At 39.4% G+C, this 19680-nt stretch overlaps 1 protein-coding gene across 7 annotated transcripts in view; it reads right to left on the reverse strand.

Moving 5' to 3' along the window:
• cntrl (centriolin) overlaps positions 1-19680 on the reverse strand; it is a 33572-nt gene that overhangs the window by 13141 nt on the left and 751 nt on the right. The window contains exons 2-31 of one of the 7 annotated variants that reach the window (XM_037531872.1): positions 19429-19633; positions 18425-18552; positions 18190-18320; positions 17965-18106; positions 17592-17778; positions 17315-17508; positions 16749-16805; positions 15938-16057; positions 15570-15744; positions 14353-14459; positions 13719-13913; positions 11163-11316; positions 10651-10874; positions 10191-10367; positions 9668-9802; positions 9360-9505; positions 8801-9011; positions 7934-8092; positions 7618-7797; positions 7408-7515; positions 7124-7265; positions 6887-7029; positions 6507-6687; positions 5331-5629; positions 5015-5172; positions 4551-4713; positions 3384-3514; positions 3109-3249; positions 2877-3003; positions 1345-1509 (exon numbers count right to left, since the gene is read on the reverse strand). In XM_037531872.1, coding sequence (XP_037387769.1) covers positions 1345-1509; positions 2877-3003; positions 3109-3249; positions 3384-3514; positions 4551-4713; positions 5015-5172; positions 5331-5629; positions 6507-6687; positions 6887-7029; positions 7124-7265; positions 7408-7515; positions 7618-7797; positions 7934-8092; positions 8801-9011; positions 9360-9505; positions 9668-9802; positions 10191-10367; positions 10651-10874; positions 11163-11316; positions 13719-13913; positions 14353-14459; positions 15570-15744; positions 15938-16057; positions 16749-16805; positions 17315-17508; positions 17592-17778; positions 17965-18106; positions 18190-18320; positions 18425-18552; positions 19429-19633 — 4785 coding nt within the window. Of the gene's footprint in view, positions 1-1344; positions 1510-2876; positions 3004-3108; positions 3250-3383; positions 3515-4550; positions 4714-5014; positions 5173-5330; positions 5630-6506; positions 6688-6886; positions 7030-7123; positions 7266-7407; positions 7516-7617; positions 7798-7933; positions 8093-8800; positions 9012-9359; positions 9506-9667; positions 9803-10190; positions 10368-10650; positions 10875-11162; positions 11317-13718; positions 13914-14352; positions 14463-15569; positions 15745-15937; positions 16058-16293; positions 16321-16419; positions 16459-16748; positions 16806-17314; positions 17509-17591; positions 17779-17964; positions 18107-18189; positions 18321-18424; positions 18553-19428; positions 19634-19680 lie in introns of those variants that run through there. The other 6 variants (XM_037531873.1, XM_017691183.2, XM_037531871.1 and 3 more) reach the window with 6 other exon arrangements.

The raw sequence follows: 19680 nt of genomic DNA on the forward strand, positions 1-19680 counted from the left end.
TCAGTTGCTCAACAGTCTCCATTGTTGTATTTTGCGCTTCATAATGCGCCACACATTTTCAATGGGAGACAGGTCTGGACTGCAGGCAGGCCAGTCTAGTACCCGCACTCTTTTACTACGAAGCCACGCTGTTGTAACATGTGCAGAACGTGGCTTGGCATTGTCTTGCTGAAATAAGCAGGGATGTTCCTGAAAAAGACATTGCTTGGATGGCAGCATATGTTGCTCCAAAAGCTATGTTGTATGTACCTTTCAGCATTAATGGTCCCTTCACAGATGTGCAAGTTTCCCATACCATGGGCACTAACACACCCCCATGCCATCAGAGATGCTGGCTTTTGAACTTGCGCTGATAACAGTCGGGACAGTCCTTTTCCTCTTTGGCCTGGAGGACATGACGTCCATGATTTCCAAAAACAATTTGAAATGTGGACTCGTCAGACCACAGGACACTTTTCCACTCTGCGTCAGTCCATCTCAGATGAGCTCGGACCCAGAGAAGCTGACAACGTTTCTGGGTGTTGTTGAAATATGGCTTTCGCTTTGCATGGCAGAGTTTTAACTTGCACTTATAGATGGAGCAACAAACTATGTTCACTGACAATGGTTTTCTAAAGTGTTCCTGAGCCCATGTGGTAATATCCATTACAGAATGGTGTCGGTTTTTAATGCAGTGCCGCCTGAGGGATCGATGGTCACAATGTTGGTTAATGTTGGTCACAATGTGAAGGTATTCAATGTTGGTTTTCTGCCTTGCTGCTTACTTGCAGAGATTTCTCCAGATTCTCTGAATCTTTTGATGATATTATGGACTGTAGATGATGAAATCCCTAAATTCCTTGCAATTGCATATTGAGAACCGTTCTTAACCTGCTGGACTATTTGACGCAGTTGCTCAAAAAATGGTGAACCTCCCCCCATCCTTGCTTATGAACGACTGAGCCTTTCAGGGATGCTCCTTTATACCCAATCATGACACTCACCTGTTTCCAATTAACCTGTTCACCTGTGGAATGTTCCAAGCAGGTGTTTTTGAGCATTCCTTAACTTTCCCCGTCTTTTTTTGCCCCTGTCCCAACTTCTTTGGAACGTGTTGCAGGCATCAAATACAAAATGAGTGAATATTCGCAAAAAACAATAATGTTTATCCATTTGAACATTAAATATTCTGTCTTTGTAGTGTATTCAATTGAATATAGGTTGAAAAGGATTTGCAAATCATTGTATTCTGTTTTTATTTATGTTTTACACAACGTCTCAACTTCATTGGAATTGGGGTCGTATTACCATTGTTCATATTTGTTGTTTGAAAACTCAATAATCAGCGAGTCTGTGAAGGCAGACCTTAATACGTTGCTGTAGGCTGTGTACATCTTGCTCCCCCTCTCTTAGCACCTCTACCAGGCCCTTCCTGTGTTTCTCCACACTTTCCCTCATTACAGCCTCCTCCTCCTGCCACTGCTCCAGCTTCTTGCCTAGCAGAGATAGCTCCTCCTGCTGCAACAGCATCTACAAACAGACAGAAGTCAGAAAATGAACAAATAAGAGAAATGCAAGTAAAAATAGAAAGCAGTGATTTATAAATGCACTTTGATCTGTATTCAACCCCTTAAAAGCCTGGGCTTATTACACTAGGGCTTATTATTCAGTAACTACAGGGACTTAAATGCTAACTGGCTGAGCTATTCTTAGGTTATAGAACTGTGTAATATAACTTGCCATTTAAGGGGTTAAACAAAATGAGTCCAAAGAAAAGACGTTTAATGTTTTATTTATTTAACCTTACATTTTGTCAACATAAGCCCATTCTGAAATTGATGCCTGCATCACCACATGGACTCAAGAATACTTTGAAAAAAACATTACATTGTTACCAGTGTAAAGTTCTAAAGCTAAGGTCTGTCATAGTATGGGGTTGTATTAGCGGCCACAGTATGGGTAACTTGTACATCTGCAAAAACACAATTAACACTAAAAGGCATAGACACATTTTGGAGCAACAAATTCTGCCTTTTAGACAACATTTTCAAGACAATGCTAATCCCCATTCTGCACTTGTTATGACACAATGACTACACAGGCCTGCCTGCATCCAGACCTGTCTCCCACTGAAGTGCAAAATACGACTGCAAAGGATCTGTATGGCAATGCAGCTCAAGACTTGTATAACAGAAGAAAGGCAAAAAAAATCTTTCAAAACTAATCAGCGGTCTTGAGTTCCCAAACAATTGTTAATTGTTGATAATTTAACACAGATGTAAACATGCTCCTGTACCAACATTTTTGGAATGTGTTGCAGGCATTAAATGCATAATAAGCAAAAAAAGATACTAAAAAAACCAAAAAGAAACCACTACAGTATCAAATATTGTGTTTTTGTGCTGTTTTGAGCTGAACACATGTCAAACAGAAGTATTTAAAAAGTACATTAAACAAACTGTATATGTACTGCAACATGTAGGTTTTTTGGAATTGAGGTTTGTGATTAACTTGTGTAGTTTTTACTGCATTTTCTACTGTTCAGAAAATAATAGCAAACATAATAATTCAAATAATTCAGGTTAATTGATGGAGTGCAGTGTGATATCTACAAGTCACTGGTTACTTACACCCTTGTGTGGCAATGAATTGTCTGTGGGGCAAGTGGATTTGAATTAAGCAAAATATATTTTGGATCAGACTGGATCAAGGGGATTCATATTAAAATGCAACCAATTGAAAACAATGTCTAGAACAGTTAAATTTTAATAATATTTTTGATTATTTTTAAAATGAAGTCAATAGGTATACATTAATAAAATGTTGCTGTTCGATTTGTTGCATATTACACATTCTTTTCAATGTATCAGATAAAAATGGTTTAATACTGATGTTACCTGGGTGTTGAGATGTTCCAGTTCATTTTTCCGCTGGTTTAAAAGGATCTCTGCATCTCTGCAGCTCTTCAGGAGTTTTGATTCTAGGCTCTGTGTTTCTTTCAGCTCCTCCTGCATTGTGTCTAATCTGCATACCAGAGAGACAATAGTTATGATTAAAAAATATATATATAAAAAAAATAAAAACAACCTTCACAGGAGTCATCATTTTGTACCAAAAAGTGAACCATACTTAATCCTTGTCCTCTCCAGATTTCTGTTAACTTCTTGGAACTCTGCATCTCGAGCTGCAATTACTTTTTCTATCTGTTGTAGTGTGTTTTCCTGCTCCTGCTTTTGTTTCTGCAGGTCCTTAAGCTCTTCCTGGAGTTCCCTGTGGCAAAGGGGTGAACATGAAATTCTAAAACCAAGATGTACTCTGTAAAGGTAGGACAGCCTATTGTTGAATCCTGATTAAATAAATAAATAAATAAATAAATAATACTGATTGAGTGGTCATAGTGGTACCGGAGTTGCTGTTTGGTGTGTACTAGCTGTTTGGCACTGTCTTGAGTCTGTAGTTCAATCTCTTCCAACTCATGTTCTGTTGCCTGTAACCTGTGTTTGGCTTCACCACAGCTTTGCAGAGTGTCTTTGGTCTACAAGTACACATAGGCATACAAATTGATACATATAACAGTAATTAGCAATATATGACTATATGAATATATGACAATATATGACCAACTTTCGCTCATTTGATTTCCAGTCAAAAGGGACATTAAGTTATTCATTTTTCAGTGTCAGAAAAAAGCAGGAAACTATATTTAACAGAAAAATACACAAAAGCCTCCAACTCAAAGTATAATATCAAATCAGTTTTCAGGAAAGGAAAAGTGAAAAAATGGTGTCTGAAAATTGCAGTTGAAAAAATTATTAAAAGATGAAATGTAGAAAATGGGACTCCTAATAACCATGCAAGACCTGGTAGACCACCAAAACGGAAATCGTCAGATAAACAGTATTCAAAGCTTTCATCTTTTAGAAAAGAGAATTTATGCTCCTCTCTTGCTTCAGATCTGAAAAAATCCACAGGTGTTTCTGTCCATCCTTCTGCTGTGAGAAGACATCTTGATGCTGTGGGTCTGAAAGGATGACAGGAAATAGACAAGAAAGGAGAGAGCTTGACTAGAACTAGAATGCCACAACTTGACCTCTGAGATGTGGAGTAAGGTGTTTTGACTGACGATTTGTAATTGGGCTTTCTTAGAATGTGGGAAACAGAAAATGCAACCAAATTCTAAATTCTAAGACTGGAGTTTGGAGGTGTTCAGCAGAAGCATGGAAAATACCCCTGCAGATTTCTTTGAAAAACAGAAAGCAAGAGATTGAATGAATGAATGATTGAATGAAACTAAAAGAATAAAAGCGACAATAAAGGAAAAGAGTGGACACACTAAAAACTGAAAAGGTGATGTTATATTTAGTTGTTTAGGGTTCTATGTACTTTTTTCTGTTTTTTTCTGCTGTGGAAAAACTTTTACTTAAGGTTTGGAAATTAAACAAAAGGATGGTCTCTTACTTTTGCACAGTGCTGTACATTAGCATTTTAATCTCGACATATTAAATGTAGTCATAAAGACTCAATATGCCACCTTATACATGGAAAATTAGTACAGTGAGATTATGTTGGACCTTAGCTCTGGCATCTTTCAGGTCAGCCTCAGCCTCCAGCAGTAGGTGCTCTGCCTCTCGAAGCTCAGTTCTGCGTTTCACCAGGGTCTTCTCTAGGCACTCCACCTCCCCCATTACACACTGCTCCTCCTCTGCACGACTTACTGAATTCTCCAGCAACCTTCTATAGTCAGACACAGTTCAACTCCAATAAAGCTAACACACACACATATGATGAATTAATTTTTAATAAAGAGACAAGGTGTCATGGAGTGAGAGTTAGTCTTAAAGTTATATAAAATTCACTCAAATTGGTGTCAGGAACACAGAATATCCTGGTTAAAGAGGTCACTAGGTCCTGGAAATCATTCACCCACTGAAATCAACCACAAGTAGGCAGCTGCATGCTGAGCAGGTGTTCAACTGTTGTACGCTAGAAAGAGTTGTCAGCATTGCGTAGGCTAAGAGCAGGTGGTTTCACTAACCTGTGGCGCTGCAGTCGGCTTACAGTGCGCTGCAGCTCTTTAAGTTCCAGCTGTAAATCTGATCTCTGCTCCTCTAACCTGAGCAGCTCTCGCTCACTGACAGCTGTGCTTGACCGCTGCTCTCTTAAAGAAAGCTCTGCCTCTCTCAGAGAGCGCTCCTAGACCAAAAAAAAATCAACACATTATTATACAAACATGCAACATTTGATAACACAACTTTATACAGTACAAAGTGGAAAAAGTGTAGCACAATATGGCAAAACCTGACATAACATGACAGATCTATATACATATAGATGATCCACATATGGCTCACCATATCCTGATGGCCAGGCACATTACAGTGTAGAGTCCCATTAGGAATCAGAGGGATTTGCAGTTCACTAGGAGGAGGGCCATACACCAGCCTGGCCCCGTCAGGAGGAGGGCCATAGAATACTGCACCAGGGAAGACAGACATGCCCGGTAGAGGGGGAGCATAGATGACAGTGCCTGGAGGGAGATGGGTGCCATCAGGGGGCACAGTGTAGATGACTGAGCCTGGTGGAGGAGTGAAATGAGTTCCTCTAACATTATCCTTTTCATTCTCACCATCACTGACTCCATAGGGAGGATCTACCAGAAAGGGGGATAGAGGTTTAGAACACAAGTTTATAATGTATATCTGAGCATGTATGAACAATGGTGAGCATATACAGAAGTTGTAAATGTGCTGTTAGACTTGCAGTAAAAAACATGACAAATTAAGAACATGACTGAAGCTCAAAACGCCAACTTTGTGCTCTATTTAAACCCACTGGGATAGTAATAAGCTACATATTTACAAAATCATAATTTTAATTTTTAAATAAAGACTATCTACAAAAACGCTGTTCTGTGTTTTCTTGTCACTGCTGAAACAGTTTTAGCCTTTTTTAGCCTCTCCCCTACATTTTAAAGCAGGAAGAGAGACTGCATAACTGTGTCTCATGGCCACATGGTGAGCAGTGAAATCCCATTGCTTTAAAGTAAATGTGTCCCAAAGTCTGAAAATCAGTATGTAACGTAAAGGATTGTCTGTACCAAACCACATATTTTCTGCAATTAAGCAAACTTGTGTTTTAATAAAATTATTTTGATTTAATGTGTATACAACTGTTCAAAGCTGTGTTTGTTAATCATGTACTAGCTAGTGTTTTTGAATTATGCTCAAAATGAGCTTAAATTATCACTACTGCAACAGTCACTACTGAAATATTTGACAAGGTTTCAAAACGTAATGTGCAATTATTTATTTTTCATCTTAAACATAAATAAGGTACAGAATCAATAACATTGAACTAATTAGGTAGAATGATCCAATTAGTGCAAAATGCATGTTGCTGCAATGTTGGACTTAAAGTGCAGTTTGGGTGTAGAAACCATAGTTTCATGACTTACAGTGTATTTTATAGAGAGCAATTAGCCATTTAAGATTCAGTCCATGACTAAGTTTCAATGTTACATGCGTCACCTCTTCCTCCATGAGTGAGTGGGTCATGTAGACAGGGGGAGTAGACCCAGTATCCTGTGTTGGAAGAAGGTCTTGTCTCTTTGCGCTGCCTGTCTCTGGAATGCCTGCCTCTGTCCGGGAATGGTAGATGCTGAGAGCCCAATCCAGAATCGTTAGTGCCCTGAGAACCCAGACTGGGTGGCTAGAACAGCAAACATAGAAAGGTGTATCAGCTTAAAGCATCAGCTTTCAAAACAAGACAATGTTGGAATAGATTTTCAGAAAAAATGCATTAAGCATTCACATAAAATAAACAATAAGAGTCTTGTATGAACATTCATACCACTTATGAACAAGGCTGCCCAGTACTGCTGAGCTTAAAACTGTATCTAATAGCTTACGTTTTGGTTTGGTGGTACATAGTACCAGCAGCCTCTGTTGTGTGGAGAATCCACAAAACTAGACAAGTAGTTGTTCTGCTGCAGCAAAGTATCTCTTAGTGCTTCTATCTCTTCAAGCAGCTCCTCCAAGTTTCCACTATTATCTAGAAAAACAATAAATAGAAATAATAAAACAAACTATTCTTTCATGAGCAATAGGATATGTGATATGTGATATTTGTTACTTGAGATAGTTACCATCGTTGGCTTGGGCCAACTGATCTCTGAGCCTTCTGGTCTGAGCCTGTTGTCTTTTCAAAGCTCGGTTCAGTCTGGCTAATTCTTTCTGGGGAATGCTGGAGTGTGCTACACCAGGGCTATCAATTTCCATTACAAGAGCCTATAACACAAAATATAAATTAGGACATAAATTAAAACGCAAACGTTACTGAGAACTGTAGGAATTTAGAATCATGTAATTCAAGTAAGCTGTAAATGTTCTGGCTGTGCATTGGCATGTACATTATGAGTGATTATGTTACCCTGTCTTGAAGCATTTTCTGCAGAGCCTGGATTTCAGCCTCTGCCTTAGTTAGATCTTGCATGGCTTGAGCAGCCTGTATCTTTGATTCTTTAAGTTCCTCTGCATCCTATACACACAAATAACATAACTGAAGTTCTCAGCGTGTCGAATGTAAAATGACTGAGATCCTCAAGATAAAAGCATTTGGTATCAAACTATTTGACTGTACCTCTGCTCTCTCCTGGCTGATTTTCTGCACAGTGCTGTGGAGTGAGCGGAGCTGATCCTTAGCAGCATTCAGTTGCTGGGCAGCTATTTGATCTGCAGTGGTGAAGGATCTTCTGAGCTCCCGTAACTCCAGATCCAGAGACTGCAGATTCTCCTGGGTGTGAGCCTCCTCATCCTTCATCTATCCACACAAATACACTTCATGTCTTCAATAAATACACATTAATTTCTGAGTATTTTAGAAGGTTAAATCAATTACATATTAATGTTTTTCCCTTCCTCAACAAATTAACCCTTCAATTTGTTCATACACACACCTGCTTGTCTTGCTCCTCCAGTTCAGTGAGGAGGCGGTCTCTCTCACTCTCAGCCTCCTGCAGACGCTGCATCATCAGGTACTGCTGCTCCCGTGCCTCCTGCAGCTCCTCCTTCAGCCTGATTAGCTCAGCCTCCTCACCACGCCTCTCTGCTGCCTGCTGGGGGAACAGAAAGTGGCTGTGGCATCATACTGGAATAGTTAGCCAATGGCAACTACATATAAAACATACGCCATATTTGGAATGCTTGATGGATGGACCAGTGATCAGTATATCCCTGCAACCAACAGCTGGATTCACTTCTGATTCAGTTTACAATGACTTGCTAAGAAGCTGAAGAACTGAATCAGGTATATTAGATGGGGAGAAAAATAAACTGTAGAACAGTGGCTTCCCAGCACTGATGGAGATATTAGGAAAACATCCATCCATCCATCCATCCATCCATCCATTTTCTAAGCCGCTTCTCCGTCAGGGTCGCGGGGGGGTGCTGGAGCCTATCCCAGCAGTCTTCGGGCGGAAGGCAGGATACACCCTGGATGGGTCGCCAGTCCATCGCAGGGCAGACAGACAGACACAGACAGTCACTCACACACTCACACCTAGGGGCAATTTAGCACATCCAATTGGCCTGACTGCATGTCTTTGGACTGTGGGAGGAAACCGGAGAACCCGGAGGAAACCATTAGGAAAACATATGAGTTTAAATTTATTACAATATACTGAGAGAAACTGTAATTTTAGCAATCCCTATAAAACTATAGCGCTCCCTCTATGACCTAAAATAAGAATTTGAAAATAAAAATATTATCAATTTGCCAATTGTGCTTAGAGAAAGGCTAGATAAAAGAAAAAAAATCTACTTACCTTGGCCTGTTCAGCCTCTTCACGTGCATTCTGGTATTTCTGCTGGTAGTTCCTGAGCCTGTCTCTAAGGGAATTCACTTCATGTGCTAGTCTGTCCTGACCTCGTTGGGCCTCATCTCGGTCTCTGAAAGCAGCAGAGATGGTGCGATGCAGCTCCTCTTGCAGTTCAGACAAGCTCTCACCCAACAGATCTCCATCCTCACTCATCCTGCTGTGAGCAGAACCATCAATCATAAGCTAACAATCAGCTATTCAGCTGACCATCCCATCCGTTTTTATATCTTAATGTAATAAGGGCATAAAATACAATCTCTAGGTGATGATTCATCTATAATAATTTTAGTACCTATTATAATAGTTTGTAATGATGTTTAATAATAAGTATGTGCTTATTTATGTGGTTACTTATAGAAAGCTGTGTACTGTAATTTAACCACTGTTTAAATAGATCTTCAAGTGTATTTTTAAAAGTAATTCTGAATCATACCAAAATATTCAAATTATTATGAATTCTACTCTGTTCAGCCTTGTAATTCTGTCTACTACAAGGTTGTTATACCTTAGATCTACTGGTCCTTTGGTTATGCTTCTCCTTAGCTCATCCAAACGTTTGGCTGCCTGTTTAGGGCACACCAGCTCCCTCCTGACCTTCTGCAAGTCATTCTGCAGGACACTGACCTTCTCCATTAGATCTCTTTTCTCCTTCTGCAGTAGCACATTGGCACATTAGGTGGAAACGCAAACAGCCTACAATCTAAACCAAGGATACATTATTATGAGTTACATAATTTCTACTGAAGTGATCATGGCAACAGCAAACAGATAAGACTGCATTTGCATCTGTTACATCTGTCTATGGGTACACACCTGCACTTTGTTGAGCTGCTGTAGGAGCTCATTGTTCTCCAACTCTTTCTCTGCAGCCAGCTGTAGCTGGGCCAGAGCATTCTCTTTAGCCTGCCTTTCCTTCTGCAGTTCCGCCTGCAGAGCCGAATGCTCCAGCTACAAGTAATAACACAGCTTAGAAAGCGGCATGCAAAGAACTGAGGCTACAACCAGTGATAATAGTCACTGGAACATATAGTACACCACGCACTGTAAGTTAACTTTCAGAAGTGTAGATTTATAGCTATTATAACTATCAAATTATAGTATATAAAATGTAATACTTTCGAGTTAGATCAGGCTTTTGTATATTGCTTGCAAGAATGTGCCTTCTTAGAGTTAAAAGACAACATTAACTAATGCTGTTACTTATTCATATAGAACCGCCCATTCAATTTTACAGCAGCGATGTACATTTGATGTTGTTGTTAAGCTAATCAGGCAATGGATAAATGGATATAAAAAACAGATACATCTCATAATATGGTTATGGTAAGTATTGAACCTGACTGAGCCGACGCAGACGTCCCAACTCTTCTTTCAGCTGGCCAGCCTCTGTGTCTCTCTCCCTCAGCTGAGCCTCCAGTTCGGCTTCGTAGGCACTGACCTGGGTTTGAGCCTGCCTCAGCACCACATTTTCCCTCTTCAGAGCCTCCAACTCCTCCTGGTGTTGCAACAATTCCTGCCCGAATCAATACCTACTACATTAAGTTGATCTTTATCATGTAATTTTAATGAAAACAATTCTGTTTAAAACAATCAAAATCACTCTTGTGCAAAAGTAAGAAAAAGCACAAGCACACGTTTTTGCTGCTACTTGTAATACGTACTGATTTGTCCAACTATCAGAAAGCATGGATCTCATGAAAAGCTGGTGCTGGTTAGTCTCTTTAGATGGTTTACTGGGTCAGAAGAGTGTGTTTCAATGCAAAGAAAATACATATATGACAATGTTCCTGTATCACCTCTTTTGTGCTTTCACTAATCTGCACTGCTTCGCGCTGCAGTTGGCTGAGCTGTTGCTCTTTGTCTTGTAGGAGACGCTGCAGAGTATCTCTCTCCCTTTGTAGGTGCAGGCAGTCAGACTGGGCCCGTCGAGCTTCGTTCTTCACCCCATACAGATACTCCTGCAGTCCTGAGATTATGCCCTCTAGATCCTGCTTCAATGCCTCGTTAGCTGCTATCTGACCTGGAAGTGTGAAGAAAATAATCAAAAACTATTTAAATCTGAAAAAATCTGATGTGTTCTTTCCAGAATGTGATACCCTTAGAGCACTTAAAACTCAATTAATTTCCAAGTGTATTATTTGGCTAATTCCATGAATTACATGGAAAACAATGGTAATTAGCTGAGATATTCCTGAGTTACAGTAGTAAAAGCCTGGAACCACTGACAGATTCTGGGGTTGACCCATCTTTCTGTCACTCTGCACTTCCCAAAGAGGTTTTTTTCCCAAAGAGGTTTCTCCAGCCTCACCCTCTGTGAGCTGTTGCTCCAAATCTTTGATTTCCTGTGTTTCCTTGGTGATGCGTGTGAGCATGTCATCCAGCCGGCCCTCCAGCTCGCGATGCTTCCTGCTCATGATGGCCAGCAGCTGACTCTTACTGGCCACCTGAGCCTTCGCATGAGTCTGTGAGAAAGCAGGGGGCACAGAAGTTTAACACACTGGGAATGGGTTTTATAATCTACTCTCATTATTTTATTCTTAGAAACTGATTCTCTAAGATAACAGATAGTTACAAAAGAAAAAAAAAATCAGTGGGCATCGGGTACATTACAAGATTTTTTTCAGAACAACAACAGGACAAAGGACTAGGTAAAAGAAAGCACAATGTGCAGAACATGGTCAAATGGGTCATATTTTACTTTAACCCATTACATTAACCATTTACATATACATCCAAAAAAGAAAGATCTCCAGTCACACAGAGCCAAACATGTTTTGCACTTGTTTGCTGTACACTGCACTGTTTATTCTGAGATTACACCACCTCACCAACTTCCCCATCCGTTACTTCCCTCAGCATGAACAACATATCATTACTTTGATTCTATGCTGCATATCGTGCAAATGAAGGAACACTTTGTGTTATCTTTTCATTCTTCTCTCATGACGCTGTACTCGTGGTGCAGCGTATTTTTAAAAGATAGATAACAAGAACACATTTAATTTCATTCAGCCTACTAATAGTTAAAAACACACTCTTCATTCTTTTATAAGCAAAACTCAAGTCAAAACTAAAATCTCAAATCTTTTCAAATCTTACATTCCCAGAAGATAACCAGAGCACCAAACTTACCAAACAGAATGAAACAGAAAAAAAGTTACATGAGGTGTGCAACTTCTGCCAGTGTTTGCCATGTTATAAAATAAAGCAACTTGATGTGAACAACTAGCACAAGAACAAAGACATTTAAATGCAGATGTGCAAATCACGTGAAAAAAAAAAAATGTCAGAAGCAAACCATGAGCCCCTCCCTTGCTCCAGTGGGGTACTTACTAAAACAGAGCCGTTGTTTGGTTCACATCACCACAAATCCCATTCTCCACTGTAACTGCCCCAGAAGAGGCTACAGGGTGCCTTTGTGCTGAGCTCTAGCATTTCCTGCCTCTGTTAGCTCCTCTTTTTCTCCCTGTAAACTTTCAGCTAGGAAGCATTCGTCTGACATGCCCCCTCCTTTGGACTTTCCCCCCCTCCTTCAATGCACTCACACTGATCCACTGTGCTTTCCTCCCTCTCCCTCTAGCGCCTGCTTTGAATCAACACAGGAAACTCTCTGTCCCACCAATCGCTGCCTGAGACTGTGCTATGGCAATACCCTGCTAAGAGGGAGTGAGGAACTTTTTAGACTCCTCCCAAATTCCCCACAGAACAGCCTTTCCTTTTTCTTAAAGAGACATACACCTACATCATGTTGCTTACAACACTCATATTAGATGCCTCTAACTAACCATGTATTCCATAGGGATGCCTTTCATGTTGTTTTCCATGCATAAGCTTTGTTTTCAGTATGAAACCAAGGCAACGTTATAGGCGACTGCTTTGTCAAGCTTGCAAGTACATCTGGTTTAAGACTCAAATGACCCTTTTTTCAAGCTCACTATGTTGTGGAAACAAGAAATATGCAGGAAATTACTTATTGCATCACAACTGTTCAGCAATACACAAATAAACTTTTAACTGAAACCAGGATTGAATACTTGTTTTAGGTTGTTTGATCTGGGACAGACACAATTTTGTAGGACACTTAAGAAAGAGCATAACATTTAGATGCAAGCAGTCAAAGAAAAGATGAGGAAAAGTGAACAAAATGACATAATATATAGCAGTTTGAAAAGGCTTATTTGTCCCTTTACCTTTAATCTTATAATGTTCATATTGCTGCTTTTTTAGCAAAATCTTGTATCTTAAAAGAGAGAAAAAAATGTCCCTACAGCTGCCCTAAATAAGCTGTTTTGTTGAAACTGAAAAAAGTATCGAGTCAAGCATCAGAGGTGTCGGTTCTGATTTTGTGGTAGTCTGCCGGACCATGTTATACATCATTAAGTCAAACGAACAGGCTTAAAATGAATGACTTACGTTATATTAGTATATATTTTATGAAGACAATAGCGGATAAGTCACTTACATTCTTCACCAAGTTTTGACTGAATTATCTATGTGTAATTAAGCGGAAATGTGTAATTGCATGCAACATGCTGAACAATATTTGCAGTACAGTACTGAAACAGTACTCAAATCCACTCTGTGTGTGCTGTTAATACATAAAGATGTACAATGTGGTCTGAAAAGCTCATGCAAAATCCAGCCCAACACCTCTGATTTTTAAATTACTATTTTAGGCTCTATAGAGCAATGTAACAGGCAGCTGGTGTCTTCAAATGGGACCAAAAATATAAAAAAACAAAAATATGAAATGGAGTGATGAGATTATGATATGTCAGCAATTATATATTGCTTAATAAGACATAAAAGTTAACAGGTAGCAACAGATATAACTTGCTGGCATAGTGGCAGCAGTGTTACTAACATGTCTGGGGTCTTCTGGGTCCAGAGTTTGCAGTAAGCTCTGAAGCTGCTCCAGCTCCCCCTGAGTCTGGCCATACTCAGCTCTGTGCCTTTCCAGCTGTTTCTCTAGGGCGTCCACCTCTTTCCGCAGCTCCCCCAGCCCCTGTATTTTCCCACGCAGCTGCTGTCTCAGATGTTCCTTCTCTGCCTCAGAAACCTATAAGATTCCACAAGTAGTCTGCCACTATTACCACAAAACACAAGCTGCATTCAAAATCATTATATTTTCATTTAAATGTATCTGTGGGAAAGTTTCTACAAACTTACCTTAAGCCTTGGACTAACACAAATTGGCCTGGGAATTTTCCAGTTAACCTCTTAAAGTCTATGGACTCATCATTGATTCCAAGTTTTATTACTCATTCTTTTGTCTACATACATTAGTATTTACTAAGTTAATCATAGTAGGTGCTGAATAGTAACTCTTCAGATTAATGAATTAATAATATGAATAAATAAGTGAATAATAAGCATAGAGTTTAAAGGATAATGCAAGAGTATGTAATATAGGATTACTATATATTTTTCTAAACATAGATATATAAAAGGAAAAAATATTTTAACAACTAAGAGGAATTAGACAACAGCAATCTTACTCTTTTCTGGGATGCTGCCTCTTCTAGCTGGCTTAGCTCTTCGCTGGCTCTCAGGATCTGTTGCTCTTTTTGCTCTATCTCCTTATGCAGCTGCTGCAACCTCTCTTCTGCTACAAACGCAGTGTGTATTACTGATTAAAAACCATACTGGGTCCATTTTATTAGTCCATTGTACAAACTATGTACTAACATGAATATAAAAGTAATAAAATTCAGTTCAATACTGATAACAAAAAATTTAAAAATAAGTGTTTTCAGTGTAGGTACACCGAGATTGTTAAGTGTGATGTACAAATGGAAAAGCATGTACTTTATACTATCAGTTACTCTTAGTGCTTGACGTTATTGATGAAACTCAATATCATGACATTTTTAAAGTATATGATGGTATAAAAGAATTGATAATATTTCCGTTCACACTAATAATTTACAAATTCATGCTTCCTGAGTGCTGGTACCTTATGCTAAAAGAATGTTCAAATCTGACCTAGTGTGTTTTGATTAGACTGTTTTGTTCCATTTTCTTCTCTTAAAATGAGACCAACTGGGCCTGTATATAGTATACTACTAGTCTAGGGCATCAGGCACAGTAACTATAATGGATTTATTGCCAGCTATCTATTAATATTGCAATAATATTGATATGTCAGTTACTTTCTTGAGCACTTTTGTAAAAGCACTGCAAAAGAAATCCACACTATGTAAGATGTTTTATCACTAAAACAGGAAAAACTAGTTTTACTGAATCAAGAGAAAAAAGTAGACATATCAAATATGATGTGCTTTCGCTCTTTCGAGTCACCCTGTAATACCAAAAATAATGATAATAATAACTGAAAAATGTGTCAGGGTGGATTTTGTGGGAGTTTTCGTTAATCACATTAATGCATTAATGTCATACGCAGATTCAAAAAGCAGGTTTGGCTCAATGTTCAGGTCTCGATTGCAAAATCAACATCATACTGATAAAGACAGATAGTAGTTGTAGATAACTCACATCCCCGGAAGACACGTCCTAAGGTTAAGTTCTGACTGAATTCTCTTTCAATACTTTATCAACATGCTCGCAATGATCAGACTCATCCGTTTGGGAAAAGTGTCCGAAGCGCAACTGACGCTAAAAAAAGTTCTTCTGCACACCAAATCTTACATAGTGTACCTTAAATGTCAAGTAACATTAAGTGGACACAACACATACTTGAACTGTGTTTCAGTACCTCTCTTTATGGCATGCCTGGTCACATCCTCCCCTGGGCTTTCTGTCTGTGCCAAACCCCCTTCGATTAAATGTCTGTCCCCCGTATCTATGCTGTCTGGTGTGAGCATGCTCCTTTTATGACGAGCCTTTCCAATGTAAGGACTCTCACTTGGCAGAGTATCCTTCTCCAGTTCCTAAACAACATAAAAAAGAGTAAATCTGACACTTTTTCAATGCCCAGCTCTTACAGCATGCAGACAGAAAAATAAACATATGGTATTATGGAACTCTTTACCAATCTATAATGTACCAAATTAATTTCTAAACAAATATATGTACCAATAGGACTAGCTTCAATGTATTGAAGAAGATTTTGATGAAGCTTACTTGACTTGGATAAAATGGAATTGGCTCAAATTTTGCATCAATCTTATGAAAGGCCAACTCTTGCTCAAGCTCATACTGCTTCTGGCAGGCCCGGGTCAGCTCCGAGGTCTTTTGCTTCAGCTGAAAAATGAACCAATCAATATTGAAGTCAATATTTCAAATTACAACCTTCCACACATGCACTGCACTGCAAACAAATTCCATGAAAGCTTTTTCAGTATTAGATGTAAGCAAAAGTACACATTAATAGTAAGAGGTACATTGATGTATGTGATCTATGCATAAACATTTTCCATATGCTGTCTTAAGCATGCAGGAACTATTGGAGCATGCTTATGAATATGGCAGTGCCATACCATCAATATCACCTTTTAAGTAAGCACCTGGAAGCACAGGAGAAAGTCATGTATTTTTCATTTCACAAGGACATTGAGCATTGGTCAATATGATGCAATCGTAACTGGCTTGGCACAACTGAGTACCTTGCAGAAAGAATCCAGCAGTAGAGCAGGTAATGGAGGCTGAGAATAATGCAGCATGAAAGAGCAGACTCAGAAAAGAGGTCATGCACACAGAAGAAGCATGTAAACTGTTTATACAACAGCATGCATAGACTTTATGTAACATATACAGACAGGGAAATTCAGAAATGTAGACAGGTCCAGATTCTGGTGAACACCACTAATGCTCCACAGCACCGCTTGCATGGGCAGCTAATGGAGTTAATATATGAATGAAGAATCACAGCAAGACTGCTTGATGAATGTCAATACAACAAAAAATTTATTTTCTATCCACTACTTAACACTACCTTTAAAATAGCTGACAGAACTGAGGGGGAAGCAGAAAGAACAGAAGAAGAAAGTGTCTAAGGTCCAAAGAAGAGAAAGGAAAAACAGAAGAAAGCAAGCAAGCAGAGGTTAGAGGTAGGTTCAAAGAAAACTCCAGCATTTTTAAACCTAAGCTCTATCTGCTGCATCTATATTGCTCTGTACATATACAAAAAAATAATAATTTAAACAGAAGTAACTGGGCAGCTGTTTCAGCTACTTTTAGCATGTTTTGAATTCTATTTGCTTTCTAAGTCTAGTACAGGGAAACATGTTAAAATTAGTCTCAATTACCACAGACACTATCAAACACACATGGCAGATAGAGGTAAAGTTGAAAACACTCTAGTAATCTTTTAAGCACTGAGACATTGAACAGCTCTCCTAAACTTCTGACTTTTTTAAACAGTCTAGAAATTCTGAAGCCTATCCACTGTCACAGCAACCTAGAAATGAGAAAAAGCATAAGCATTTTAATATCACAGTTTATTAGCCACTAATATTACTATCAGCACACTGGGGCGAGCAAGCAAACACTGTTTCCCACCAGTTCAGACTTGGTGTTTAGCTCCCTCTCAAGTTCTTCCTGACGTTGCTGTTGCTCCTCACTCTGCACCCACAGCCTTTGCTGAAGCTTTTCCTGCTGCTCCAGCTCCTCCAGAGCTGCAGCCTTGTCCTTCTGCAGCTGCTCTATCTCTGCCCTTCTCTCCTCCAACTCTTGCTCAAGATGCTCTACCTCCTCTGCAAACCAGAAAGCAGAGGCTCAGGTCAGTGAAACAACAATTCACTTTGGTAGCTAATGTGCAAAGCAATAGGAGCTGTACCACTGTGAAAGCGCAGATGGGCTTGCTCTCTCTCATGCTTGCTGATTCTCTCTCCATCCAGCATCGCTAGTGACCTCAGATGGAAAATTAAGAAGAGGCGGTAGTGGGCTAGATCAGACACAGGGTTGTCTGCTAACATGAGTTCAGTAAGGTTTTTTAGAAGCTTCAGTCGGGACAGCTCATGCAGCTAGATAAAAAAGTGATACAAGATAGTGATAAGTGATATATAATCACATAACTACCATTAAAGTCCAGTTTTAACAACACAATCCAGCCTTTGTACAACACAAGACAATGCATGTTTTAAGTTATGTCATGGCATTCACAAAAAAAAAAAAAAACACAAACTAAGATGTGTCAAAATCAAACCAACCGAAAATATCTTGTTGTTCTGTAGGTTCAGCGTCTGAAGGGATCTGAGCTTTTTTGCTAACCAGAAAGGCACTTGTTCAATACTGTTACTGGCCAGATTGAGAATCTGAAGACTTGCCATGTGCTCAAGGCCTTCAATTTTCCTGTAGGATAGAAAATAATCACATTTATTCTGAGAAAAACGGTTTTCCTTCATCAAAAAAAGGATAATGTTGTAATCACGTACTTTATCCTATTATTGGAAAGATGAAGCTCTCGCAATTTATGAAGTCTCTCCAGTTTCTCAATTTTTTCAATGCCGTTGTAACTGAGGTTGAGAACCTGAAGACGGTCACATTTTTCCAAGTTTTCAATGTACTAGAAAATGTAAAAAGCACAACCAAACAACACAAAATTAATTACTGATCAAATTGCCAGATAAACATGTGTATATATGTATGTAATCAAAAAAAAAATCTTACCCTGAAGTATTTATCTCCATGAGTACTGGACAGGTTCAGGGACCGCACAAGGGTTAAATTATCTTGTTTAGTTGACTTCTTAATCAGATCTTCTGTCATGTATCTTATTCCCATGCATTTCCTTTCATCTACAAACCAAAAGTGTGTATATATGACACCAGTGTTTTGCCATCATTCTATAGTCCTATGCTACTGTAGCGGTACTACACTCTCGGGGGCAGCCATGGGCTTGAGGTTAGGGAACTGGCCCTATGACAAGAAGGGTGCCCGGTTCGATCCCCAGAACAGACAGTACATGACTGAGGTGTCCTTGGGCAAGATACCTAACCCCTAACTGCTCCCCGGGCACTGTGGATAGGGCTGCCCACCACTCCAGGCAAGTCTGCTCACTAGTGTGTATGTAGTGTTTCACTACACAAATGGTTTAACGCAGAGGTGAAATTTCCCGTTGTGGGACTAATAAGGGTCACTTAATCTTTAAAAAAAAAAAAAAAAGATGGTTCTTCAAGGTTTTAGTAAAGAAAATGGTTCTATGCCTGGGGTTCAATCCCCCACCTGGGTAAGCACCCTACACTATACCAATAAGGGTCCTTGGCCTCCTTGTGTAAAAATGATCAAATTGTAAGTCGTTCTGGATAAGAGCATCAGCCAAATGCCGTAAATGTATGTAGAGCCATGAACACTCAAGTAACCCTTTGCAAGGTGTCAAGTGTAATAATAGAAGAACCCTTTTTGGTGCTTTATAGAGCCCTTTACAAAACGGCTTTGAGTTCATGGTCCTATATAGAACCATTTTCTTGAGGAAATGAACCCTTGAGGAACCATCTTTTGTAAATACCTTAGGGCGTTGATAAGGTGTTCACTTGATGCTAAAATGACAGGTTACGGGAAACGTCACAGAAATTTTCTTAATCTGTAACCTCCTGAAAATTTCCAGAAAGGTTCAAAAAAACAGACTGACGGCCTAACCAAGAAAGAAAAAACAACTGTAATCTCCTGATTACCATCATCGCTGAGTGCATCCTTAGCTGCATCTTCAGTGTCTCCAGTCAAATCCAAGTGGCTAGCCGACTTCAGGTAGGATGAGGTCAAACGCCTGCTGCGGTCATCCAACGGTGGGGAACCTGTCCTTAAAACTCTCTTGGATGCTCTCTGTCTCTGCGTTAACGGGTTCCTATGGGACTCGCTTATTCGTTTCATATTAACCGACTGAAAGAGAGAATAACAGCTGTGGTAGGTTTAACTTACAGCTTGTC

The sequence above is a fragment of the Pygocentrus nattereri genome, chromosome 20 (genome assembly GCF_015220715.1).
Source record: "Pygocentrus nattereri isolate fPygNat1 chromosome 20, fPygNat1.pri, whole genome shotgun sequence".
Taxonomy (NCBI): domain Eukaryota; kingdom Metazoa; phylum Chordata; class Actinopteri; order Characiformes; family Serrasalmidae; genus Pygocentrus; species Pygocentrus nattereri.